The 12,938-nt window shown below is 38.7% G+C and overlaps 1 protein-coding gene across 19 annotated transcripts in view; it reads right to left on the bottom strand.

Moving 5' to 3' along the window:
- BPTF (bromodomain PHD finger transcription factor) overlaps positions 1-12,938 on the bottom strand; it is an 88,958-nt gene that overhangs the window by 2,322 nt on the left and 73,698 nt on the right. For 11 of the 19 annotated variants that reach the window (XM_037914068.2, XM_043528605.1, XM_037914069.2 and 8 more), the window contains 6 exons: positions 10,994-11,219; positions 9,123-9,463; positions 5,326-5,499; positions 4,259-4,451; positions 3,038-3,122; positions 759-945 (listed from right to left, as the gene is read on the bottom strand). In XM_037914068.2, coding sequence (XP_037769996.1) covers positions 759-945; positions 3,038-3,122; positions 4,259-4,451; positions 5,326-5,499; positions 9,123-9,463; positions 10,994-11,219 — 1,206 coding nt within the window. The remainder of the gene's footprint in view (positions 1-758; positions 946-3,037; positions 3,123-4,258; positions 4,452-5,325; positions 5,500-9,122; positions 9,464-10,993; positions 11,220-12,938) is intronic. The other 8 variants (XM_043528608.1, XM_037914074.2, XM_037914076.2 and 5 more) reach the window with 2 other exon arrangements.

Here is a 12,938-nt window from a genome sequence, read left to right as displayed (position 1 = left end):
AGTTCATGTTAAGCAGACTGCATGTTAGTTTTACAAACAAAGTTCCCAGATGGAATATTCTGTACCAGTCTTTTCCTGCAGAAAAGGAGTTTAAAGCTAAGTTTCTGCGTTTTTAAAAAAAAACTATTAGTCTGCAATTTAAATTTCTATTATTCAATTGGACATTTAATTGCTTAAAAATGAGGGTGAACAGGTTATCTAACTAATACAAAACAACGAGAAAAGATGGAAGTTCGTTAGGTAAGAATAAGGAACTGTTTACTTTTGCATACACTTGAATTTTCCTTAGATTGTGAGCTCTTTGGAGTAGGGGAGCATCCTTCCTTCGTGTTAGGAAAGGACCTGGCACCAGTGGACTGTAAGTAGCTAATAATGATATATAACCTGTATTCAAAACAGAAGCTGGTCCCTTTGATTTGGTTTTCACATTAACTGAAAAGGTCTTATTTATTTTAATGTTCAGTTTCTTTATAATTATGATAATGCCCATATTGATATGGAATTAAATATTTTTATAATTTTTGTTTAAAATATGAAGTGGGATAAGGTTCAAGCCCTAAGTTTGACAAAAATCAACAGCTGGAATGTATTGACTCTAGATTCTTCCCACACACATGCCATTACAGCTAGATTTGGAAGGGAAGAGGCAGGCCTTTATAGGAGTGTAGTAAGATAAGCTTAGGGTAGTAGGAAGATTTTCTAACACAAACTCAGGTTACAGGCAAACGATTATCAACATGGGGAACACTTTGCCTTACCTGCTTGCCTTGAATCCTTTTAGCTTCTGTACAAAGAATGATTCAAGAACCTCTGCACATTGGTAAAAAGGGGAGTCACTTGGATTGTAGTAACGACAGTTATCAAAAATTTTGGTCATATCTGCCACAAACTCTGTCACCTTTTTGTAGTAACGTTTCAGGATTCTTTCTTCCATGGTAGCAAGGTCTTAAAAGAAAACAAACGAACAAACCAACCCACACCTGTTATTTAAAATGAGACATCTTTAGTCTCCCAGACAGAAGTTACAACATTTGATGATGATATAAAGTAACAAAAGCACAACTGGCTTGGCTACATTTTCTGCAATGTTGCTGGTGACATGATGCCAGCTGAGGGGGTCTCATTTAGAATGTGTGCTTCCTCCAATGTCACATGTATTTATTATATGTAATTTACACATTTTTTAGTTACAGCAGCTCAAGTTTTTGAAACCTCCATTACAGAGCTATTATTTACTCCTTATGAAGAAAGGACACTGCCATTAGAGAATTCTGATTCTATCCTTTGTATTTTTTTGTTTTCCTTATTTTTTAATACTATCGTCAATCAATGCATAATAAATACATTGGATTTGCAGTTCATCTGCTCCTGCTGATTACTCCCTATTTGAATACATAACTCTTTTAGGGACATCCATTAATTGCCATTGAGATGCACACATTACCACACAGAGGACAGAATGCCTTCAAGGGCTTTCAGACTGCAAACTGATAACTCGAACGCCGCAGCTAATCAGTTCTGAAATTTCAGGGAATGTCCTAGGCATCCACAGCCAACTGTGCTGATTTGGGGGAAAATCAAGAGAGGGAAAATGGGGGACACATGAAGTCCCTGCCAATGCCAGCTACTCAACTGTCTATCCAACAACTGGTTGATGACACCCATTAATAGCTTTCAGCATAACAATACTGCAACTCATCACTGCTCATCTTTCCCAGAGAGTTTAATCTGTTGATATCCTGAATCACTTATCTCCCAGACAGAAAGAATAGAAATTGTGGTGAGGAATGGGGGCACGCACACAGGCATCTGGGGAATGGGGGAGGGGCACACAGAGTTCCTGCCATGGAGGAAGGGGAAATGGGCACGCAGCCAGAGCCAGTGGTGAGGCAGGGAGAATGGAAACCCTGGTATAGGAGTATGGGGGGCACACAAAATCCATGATGGTGGGGAACTTGGGGAGAGTTGTAGGGAATGCTAGAAACAGAGGGGGATGGGAGAGTGACACACACAGTTTTTTGGGGGGAGGGAAATGAAAGAATGCAAGAAGCTCCTGGTATGTGCAATAAGCTCGGCCTACACAAGTTACAAAGTGTGCGACTCCCTAGTTAAAAACAAAGGGACAAGCATTGAAAAATATAAACAAAATGGTCTCTAAATTTAAATTAACAAGTGCCCCCCTTCACTTGGTTGAGAAAATGAACAAAGGATTCACCTTCCTTAAAAAAATTCCTTCTAAGACTCTGGTTTGATACTGGCTTTGAAGGAAGAAGATCACAAACATTTGTAACTATGTCCTGCAGCAGCTGGGTTTTCCTTAGAGATCTTACATCCAAGTTCTGATGCAGCCCACCACTGCTTTGCCCTTGAGATTTAGTAAGATCACAGTGCAACACAGTATGGCTGCAGATTATTATACAGCTACAGTATCTGCCCCAGCATGATTTTCTTCCTTTTCAAGGAAGCTTTCAGTCTAATCAAAATTTTCTTGTACAATAGCAAAGAAAATGAAGATTGCTTTTATACCTTTCCATCCTATGTTACATAAGTCATTAGGCAACTGCATCATCAATTTACTAAAATAATCTTTTTTCTTAACTATCACAAGAGCACATACTTCTACTTCTCTCACTGGGAGATGCTGAGTGTGGGGAGAGAAAAAAGGATATGGTGCGGTGGTACAACTCGCTCTGTTTGAAAGTGACCACAGAAGCACAGAAAGGTCAGAAAAAAATAAGTCTGTACGTTTGATAACCCAATTGCGACTTTATTTGTATGTTAGGAAGGACGGACGGACTTTGGTTAAGGAGCAGGACTGAGAGTCAGTAGATAGGGTTTTTTTAGCTCGGTCACAGACTTACGTGCTGATAAGCAAGTCACCATCTCTGTCTCGTTTTACCCACCTCCTTAATGAGGATATATTGATAAAGCACCCAAAGATCCTCGGATGAAGCCATTCGATATATGTACATTTAAATCTATATTAACTAACAATTACCACTCAGCCAATCATGCTATTAACTGGAAATACACTTACCCATAGGCTCTTTGATAACACCATAATAATCTGGTGCATCATTGGGATCTACTGGTTCTAGGAATGGCCATGCCATCTTGTGAGCCTATCAGGAAAATGAGGCATAATCAGTTTCAGAAGAAAACATTACATTTATGTTTAAATTAACTAGGGCTTGATAGCGGTTTAATTAATTATATATTGCTAGAGATTTGCATCTGATTCTAATTTCAGCAACAACTAAAGTGTTATTTGCTGATCTTGCTCTAGTCCCAGCAGATGATTGTCTGTATCCTAAAAAGTGTAATCTGGCATGATGAGCAGTTTGTCCTCATGAGGAGAGAGGCATACGGGAATCGAGAGACTGCACATAGCCAACTTCAGCCACTATTCCTGAAGAAGCTTCCTTTCAAGTCAGTGGGAATTGAAGGGGCTGTACACCTTACAGAGTTGGGCCATTAGTGTATTTCACTTTCATTAAATCTAAAATTAACTTGTCACCAAAAATGTCCATTAAAACCGCTCAAATCAAACAAATATTTTGCTGTACATTATATATTGCACTAGCCTGCTCTTCTATTAACACATGGGATTATTTCTAGCTGATGGCAATTTAAATGTCCCTTTTCAGCCATTAGAGATGATATTTACACTAACAAAAATGTTATAACTGGGCCAGAGGCTTTTCATTTTTCTTAGCAACACCCAGTCATTTGCATGCTGAAATCAATCTTCTGGAGGCGATCTTGTATGAAAGAAAATTTTAATAATTTTTTTAATCTTTAAAAAAAAGTCAGCCTTGCAGTTTAGCTGAAGTGTATATAATTTCAGACTGGAAATCATACAGGCTAGCCAGAGAACACAACTTATTTTATGTTGAAAAGTCCATTTCCTACCCAAAACACAACTGCTCTGCCCTTTACATTCTGATGAAATCTGCTTCCTTCATGCTCAACAGAGGTATCCACATTCATTAAAAAAACAAAATACCCCAGAACCTGGAGGCAGTGATTTTCTTCCAGGCTACCATCAGTGTTATTCAATGTGACAATGCTGCTTGAGAAAGCTGTGGCCAACATACTGTCATCCCTCACAGAAAAGGAAGCTTATTACATCTCTTAACAAAATCATGATGTCTAACAATCAGACAAGCGGAGATCCAAGGTTACTGCCAAAAAAAGACCTCTTGGATGAACCTCTACTGTACCTGTATTTTCCACTCTAAGTATGGTTTATCCTCACCTGTAAGGAACGTAGTACTCTTCGTAATCCCTCGTAATCTTTATCAGTCAGTGGACTGAGTACTGTCATGGCATCTTCTGTAGACTGACACTGTGGACAGACATACTCATCAATGAGATCTGCCTCACTTTGCAAAATACCAACACAGCGCCCGTGATACCAGTTCTGACATCGGTCACAGCCAATGTAAAATCTGCAAGATTTGAAAGAAAAATATCAGTAACATTATCCTTTACATTTAAAACAAAAGATTTTTTTAAAGCTCAGTTTTAACAATTTGCACCTCAGTAGTTGTTCTGCACGATATAAAACAATTATATATTTAAACTTGTGACATTTCAGTTTTACATATGCTAATTAAACCATGCATGCTAATTTAATATTTACAAACTAAATTACCTGACAATTTTACTTCATAATTATCAGGAGTGCCTAAAATTAGAGAATTAATTTCAAGGAAACAAGGTTTCAAAAGTTCTTTATCAGTTTTAAAGTTGAAAGTAACAGTGTAATGCCAGAAGTCTCACTCGACCAGTGATTAAAGGAACATTTTACACATGTAAAATAGGACTACATTCTAGGGCTCCCATTTCACCTTGTTCAAACATTTTTTATATGGAAACCAGAGTCTTGTGGTTGAATATAGAAGGGGTATTCTGGTGACAAAAAGCCTTATAAACGTAAAGATACCACCCAAATACCCAATACTCCAAGTAATTTTTCTAATCTAAATTGAACAAGAGACTAATTTCAAGCACAAAAAATCCTAACTAATATTCAATTTTGTTTTAATCTTTCTAGCTCTTCCCTTGTTAAAATTAATCCCAGTGTAAAATTCTTGGTCTTATTTAAAACATTGAGGCCACCTTAAGAACTTTACTTTTCCTATATATCCAAAATATTCACTTGAAAACAACATTTGGGAGAGAGAAATATTGAAAAGGAATTTGTAATACCAGGGGATACAATATATGCAGAATATTTTTTTTCTTTTTAAGGAACAAGTAACCAAAGTCAGAGCAATTTGCTCCCTAAATATTAAATAAGAGGTTCTTATCAGAACTCACTGTGACTCATCATAAGGTGTTCTGCAGATACAGTACAATTCCTCACTGCTGCCCTCTTGTGCCCGTTTACAATCATTACAGATGTACACATCCATTTTCTTAGCCTCCTTTTCTGTGATGCCAACACATTCTCCATGATACCAGTTAGTACAAAGATCACAGCCAATATAGAACCTAAAAGTGTTCACAATGAAAATGACAATGTAATTGTCATTTCAAATGGCATGGCTCTTTTCCCTGCATTTCTGTTTCTGATGCACTTTCTTGCTAGCCTGCTTTCTGCAATTTTCTGACTCAGTCTCCCTGTCCTCTACCATTGTATCCTTACAAGGCCTACATCTGAAACTGCAGCTGCACTGTAAATAAGGTCACTTGGGTCAATCTTGATATAGACAGTTTAGTAAATGTGGATCAACCAGTAGCTACAAGATTTTGAAAAAACTGGACTGAAAATGTGTATCTCCAACATGAATGCGTATGTGAAAAACTGTAAAAGGCACAAAAAGACATGGCCAAAGAAAAAGATTTACATTTTCAAAACTATAGTTCAGAAGCCAGTTAAGTATCAAGGTAATTTCTTGAGATTTGAAAATGTAGGTCTCAGTTAATTTTAAAAACAAAGCAAAGCACAAACACCAACTAGAAGTTACAAGTACACTACAAAGGAACATGCATACCAGCCATGTGTAGAATACATATTGGTATAACATGATGTGAAGGAAAACTGTAAGAATGTGTGTTGTAATTTTAAAATTTCTATGTGGGATCCTGAAAACAGAGCAATTCAACTAATCAGAATTACAACAAACTGGAACACAGACCATTCTTTGGAGAATATAGGTCTATTCTCAAACAACACTATTGGACAGAACCAGATATGGTATGATACAAAGTGAAGGAGAATTGGGTAAGGCACAAAAACAATTTAATTCCATACAGAATCATGTGAATAATGGACCCTGCACAGAATGATGTGATAAACTGGTAAATAATTACGCAAGGATGTTTGACAGTATTTTGGATATGGATGCCCCAAACGTACCTATGACTCGCAGAATCAACCATGGGGACAAGACGTTAGGCACTCAGTCTCCCCCTCTCTCTGACTGAGCTAAAGCTAGCTGACTCCAGATTTTCAGGCTTTCTAGAGTTTAGTGAAAACCTGACCATTTATCACCTGTTATGATGCCAGTTTCTGCTAATCTACAGAACCAATCACTGGGCAGGCATGACAAAGACAAACTGGCGATACGAGGGTGGCTCGCAATATATGTCACACCAAACAAACAAACAAACAAACATCTCTAATTTCTACCAAACTTTTGCACTAGAAGTCTTGGAATGTGCACCCAGACTTCACATCAAATCACACCTCACCTAGACCATTCTTGCTAATTTGGGAATGCTTCCCCTCCTATGGGTGCCTCCAAAATTCTCTTAGCAGCTCAATATCTGCCACATTCAACCTATTTTTTTCCATTGCTTCTTATTTCCTATCAGTCAAATCTCAACAATCTAATGAAGTCATCTTTCTGCAAAGAAGGGCTAGATATAGCTCTCTCTACAGTGAATCAACACCAATTCAATCTCGCACAAGGTATTTCTTCTGCTTCCTCCCCCAACACTGTAAGGGCAGATAGCACCATCTCCACAGTGCTGTCAGCTCCTGCTGGCCTGGAAGCAAATTCAGGTCCAGAACTTGGATCCTTTGCCTCACAAGTTGTTTTATTTTTATATTTCCCACTTATCGGTTAAATCTTAGACGGATACCCTGACTAACCCACAACCTGTATCTGGAATACAATATACGAGTGAATCCCTAATATGTTTCAATGTCATTAATGAAAAAATAAACATGAAAGACCTGCAGTAAAATAATATAAATGACTTAAGCAAAGAATGATCTTAGTGAATCTAGTGCATTGTAACAAATGTATAGGGTACCTCATCTCATATTACAGGTTGCCTCTCAGGAGCAGTTCAGGCTACAAAACTGAAAGCTGCACTTCTGTCCTGCCTGAACTGCAAATGAGGCACCAGCACAAAAAACATATCTGATAACTGTACACATTTATTAAAAAACACTACATTACATAAGAAAACAATGTTTTCAAAAGTAATTAACTTCTTCACAATCAAGTGGTGAAATAATTAAGCTCAACAGCATAGCCACTGTATATTAAAAAACTGTGAGATTCAGAATTTATGAGCAGAGAGGTTGAACTGGATCACATTAGGCTAAGGCATTAACATTCCATTTTTGTGAAATCTTATTTCCTGCTTAAATAAAGGTTGTCTCTGTTCACTAGGCTAGAATGTGCTGTCATCATGTATTATCTATGGCCTAATCCAGTGCCTACTGAAATCAACGGAAAGATTGACTTGAACAGGCATCAGATCAAATCCATGTATTTGTTTACTTTACTTTATTTTTGTGATAAAGCTTCCACTGCTTATAAGAGACTGAACCAGTATCACTGGCCTGTGCTCAATATATTATAATAAAATGAGGACAGGGCATCCTACTAAGTTTTACTGAGTGACAAAAATCCTAATATAGCACTTACTCTTCCCCCCCCCACCAATGCCCATTTAAAGCGGTATTTAGCACTTACAAGTAGTGGCAGATTGGCAGCCTGGAATGGAAGTACTCTATTCATAGAATGGCTGCAGCAAGGAGCAGTCTAAGCTTCCCAACACTGACATGATGGTATCGTGACCGGAGTTATATAAATACCCAAGAGACAGAAATGAACCCCCTCAGTTGTGACTTGGAGGGACCACTACTGGGGTGACAGGCTAGTTCAGTCTCCACGGCTCATTTTAATTCTCGGCATTTCTACTGAAACCCCAAACAAATTTGCTAATTAGTGCTTTTGGAATGAGTGATTTTTGTCAAGTGGAAAACCTGGAACACTGACACCAACTGATTTCTCAGATGCCACCGCACAGCGATCAGACGGTAACAACTTTTGATCATTACTGACTTGAGCGGAAGTAGAGCCAGCAAACTAGAGGCGATCCAGTCCACTCAGTCATCCAGTCCACCATTTATTAATTTCTCCATAAACAATTCCTTCTATAAAGGAATTTCCCTTTCAGAGGGAAACATAGCATTCTTCTTTTTCTCTTCATAGTTCGTTTCTAAACCACTTATTGGGGAACTGCCATTTTCATTTTGTCAAATGCTTAAAACTTCAAAAACGTACTAGAGTCTGATAGAAAAGTATGGGGTTTTTTTTGCTTGGTTTGCATTTCTTAATGCAACTCAGTAAGAGTCTGGTGTGGGTAGGTAATATATTAAGAAATGAAAAGAGAAAATACATCTACTGGAAACACTGTCCAAAATGAACTGCAGCCTAATAGGTTAGTATCTCTAGTTAACTACTTAATTACAAAAAAAAACCTTATTTATGGGGAGACGGTACCAAACCTATCACTAGGGAACACCAACCAGCTTGGTCACAAGAAGGAACACAAGTATATAATTATTTGCTCCCAAAGCAGAGGCGAACAGGCAAAACAAAGAACAGAGCGAAATAAAGAGTATGTGCATGTGAGACAGAAAGATCATACAATGGAAACATGCAAACAGGTAAAAAAATTAACTCACAAGAATTACTAGATTTGTAATTGCTCGTGTAATCCAGACACTGCTTATTCTTTCATAGTCCATGCTCACTGCAATACCGGCTGATTTTCTACCCCCATTTCTAATCACTATCTCAGACTAATAGCTAAATGCTAAAGCTGAACCAAACAACGCACGGAACAAGCATGCTGCATTCACCACTCACTTGGATTCATCATAAGGTGTTTTACAGATGCAATAAAGCTTTGTGTCCTTCTTGGTTTCCTTTGAGGTAGTAGAAATCATTTTCTTTTTCTTGGACTTGGAAGCTGAAGAATCTTTCTCCTCCTCTCGTTTTCTCTTCTGGGAAGACGCTGGCGCTGGGACTGTGGTGGCAGCTGCGATGCTGGTGGCATGCTGTGGTGGTGGCGGAGGGGGAGGCGGTGGCGGAGGCGGAGGTGGTGTGGCAGCAGCGGCAGCGGCTGCAGCAGCAGCGGCTGCAGCGGCAGCTGCCTGAGCTTTTTCTTTTTCTCTCTTAATTTTAGTCAAGTCTTTCTTTAGCTCTTCCTGAAGCACATTTAAAAAAAGGCAAAAAAAAAAAAAAAAAAAGAGACACCTGATGAGGACATTCTAGAACAGGATCAGAATCCAGACTCAAATCTTTCTCCAGTTTAAAAAAAAAAGACAAACCATTTAAATAATTTACTCATTCAGGTACAAATTCCAAGATTAATGTAAGTCAGCCCCTGGGCTCCTTTAAGATTCAATGTTTTAAGTCTGATAAGCCCTGGGGAGGTGACCCCATTTCTAATCCTAAGGCAAAAGAAGAGGGAGGAATTTCAGGGATCTGTCAAGAACATGGAGGACACATGCTTGCTAATAAAAATGGTGATCGGGCATAAAAAGTTGAATTAAGGATGGAGTCAGTCTTTACTGTTAATCACCTAGCTCTTCGTACTTTTAACAATAATAAATCAAATTTAATATGATTCTTATAGTATCTGTGGCATTCAGAATTGAAATATCCACAGAACCTTTAATATATTAATGAAGTCCCACACTGGTAACTCTGCATTGTCATGTGAGAAACCTATTCAATTTCTAGTCCCTATTAGTCACTCCTTGGGCATGTAAAGGGTGATTAGGGATATTCAACAGCAGACCCTCTGGCAAATAAACTATAATGTCAGATGACACAGAAGGCAGCTCCCCCAGCCAGAGGTGTAATTGCCAGGATACAAAATCTTGTGTGTGGGAAGCATACAGAAACAATATTTCACCCCAGTGATACCATCCACCAGAATTCTCACTCCTGGTTTTCACTCCTTAATGGGAGAGTGGGGTAGCTTCCACAGTCATCAAAGAGTTCTGATCTAAGAGCAGTGGTTTAAGTGCTGTCCTCTGGACATTCCAGCTCCTTCTTGACCATGATTGGTGAAGGAGCTCCCTGTTGGTATGTCTTTATATCACTTCAGTTTTCCACACAACCACCACATATTCTTTACCTTGCAGTTGGTCCAGTAGGTTCCATAAATTGTGAGGCCTTTGCCTTAAGTGCTCTGGTACATTTGTGTTGCAATTTGCTGTTTGTTTCTTGGAAATCTGATGCCCTTACAAGGAGAAAGTGCCACAGAAATAAAGGATAGGGCCAGCTCTAGGCTTTGTTGGGTCCTTCACAAAAACATGTCTAATGCAGCTCCACCCCCATTTCTAGAAGTGTATCCCCACTGGTGTGAAAATCTCAACAGGAGTGGAATCAATGGGTCATATTTCCTTTGAAGGCAGGGGAAGGAGCCAAAACTAGGGTAGGGGGATTTCTGACCTTCTTGGTTTAGCTTTTCCAGTGAGCGGCAAGACTGCAGGATTTGGACCTTTAACTTTAATAGGGCAGAAATTGTTTTAAGACCTCACCATAGATTAAATGCTAGATACAGTAAATAAACTGATCTGGGGGTTCAGCAGGGATACAGGCATGCAGCAGAAGAATTTCACCCTGCATGCTTCCGTAAAGACTCAAAGGACAAGCTGATAAACAGAACAGTATTTTCCCCAAATTTAAGAAAACCCACCTGGCTCATTGAGAAGAACTGCTCTTACCTGCACTTCAATTTGTAGATCTTTGTCCAGAAGTGCTCTTTTTTTCAGTATTTCAGCTTTAAGCTGTTCTTTATGTTTGAAAAGCAGAGCTGAGAGCTTGGTAGCATTCTGTTTACTACGCTTCTGTTCAACACTCTCTTCTCGCTTCCGTTTCTTAGCTGCCTGTTTTTCTTCTTTATCTATCTTATCCAAAATATACTTCATCACCTGATTACACACTATCATTCTAGGGAAGGAATATAGAGAAGCACATTGTGCTAAGTTGTCTAATAAATCACAAAACTGAAGTTATTTTCTCTTTACAGCCTCCACAAATCACAAAGCTATATTATTAATTCTGACGGTAAAATCATGGATTTAGCCACAACAGCAACACTTGCTTGGCTGACAGTTTGTGGAGACCTATCCATTTCAACAAAGACTCACGCTATATAACCTGATGGTTAGAGCATCAAAAAAGCTCACGTTTTGATCCAAAAAAGAGACATTTCGAGACAATTCCATTTTTGCAAAAACCTTTGAGGTTTTATTTTTGTTCGAAGGCAGAAAAAAAATTCAAGACCTGAAAACTTGCTGCAAAACAGAATTGTCCTTCTGACAGCTCTGAATAGTACTAAACTTTGGTGTTCCAGCAAAAGTAAGTCCAAGAGAATCATTTTCTCTATCAGTAAAGATCACTACAAATAGTAGTTCCCAAACTGCTTCATCATGAAGCACCCCTTATGATAGGCTGTTGGATGCAAACCCCCATATAATATGCCCCCTCTATGCCCCAGTGTTGCTGCAACTGTCTTTTCCTAATCATTTTCTGTTTGAATTTTTGTAGTATAGTTGTATTTTTGCTTTGTACTTTTCATTCATTTTGAAGTTTCTGTTCCTCCCCGTTCCCCAATTCACCAGAAGACTAAATGTTGCTTGGCATGGGGGTATTCAAATAAACAGGCAACACTTACACCTGCAGCTAAGCTGAGTGCAGCAAGAGTAGAGAAAAAAAGCTTGTGGCAAGTGGCTGCTGCAGATGTAGGAATGGAAGATCAAGTGGTTTCAGGGAGCCGCCTGGTATTTTACTGAGAGCTGTAGGAGTACACTGGTTGTTTGGTAGGGCCATAGGACATCAATCATTCTGTTCTTCTCCACTGTCCCCCATCTACCTGGTCTAGTCTGGGTTTCACTGTTAAAGATTATACTCTTTGGGAAGAAAAGACTCATTGGGGAGGAAAGATGACAGTGCAACGAACAGAGCTGGTCAAACATCATGAACAAAAATGTTCTTTTGTTTTTTTAAAAGTAACAAATTTGGTCATTCGCAATTGTTAAGCGAGCAGTCTGTGCCAACAAATTTTTAACTTTTGATTTGTGAACTAGCCACTGTGTGTTCACTATTCGTTTCTCACACTGAGTGGACAGCTAAGTTGCACAGTATTGTTCTTGTACCTGATTCGGGGATCAAAACCTTATAAAACTGGAATTCCTTTTCCTGATCACAGGATTATTTGATAAAACATATGAATAAGAAAATAGTCAAAATAGCAATGGAAGAATGTCTAAAGCCAACCCTCCATATACACATTTGCCAGTGCAAGGGATGAAATTACTACTAATTTATGGAGTGACAATGTCTACAAGTTTCTCTACTTTTGTCTGCTGGCTGGGAGGTAAAATAGTTAAACAGAGGACAAGCTCCTGCCAATAAAGGGAATGAAATTAAGAAACCATAACATGGAGTGCTCAAACAGAAATGAGAAACAGGCTTAGCTACAATGGAGCAATCCTTCATTTCCTTTTGTGAGCTCCCTCAACGTTATTTATCTGCTTGTATTAAAAACCTGTGGCAAGCACTTCCCACATGCATCATATCACAGTCCATATTCTGGGCAACAAGTGACGATAGTCAACGTTTATTTTGATTACAGGAGAATCAAACTGCTCATAATTAGGAATGTTA

This window comes from Chelonia mydas, chromosome 14, assembly GCF_015237465.2.
Source record: "Chelonia mydas isolate rCheMyd1 chromosome 14, rCheMyd1.pri.v2, whole genome shotgun sequence".
In the NCBI taxonomy this organism is placed as follows: Eukaryota; Metazoa; Chordata; order Testudines; family Cheloniidae; genus Chelonia; species Chelonia mydas.
Note: the sequence above shows the minus strand (reverse complement) of the source record. Positions and strands in the feature narration are given on the sequence as shown.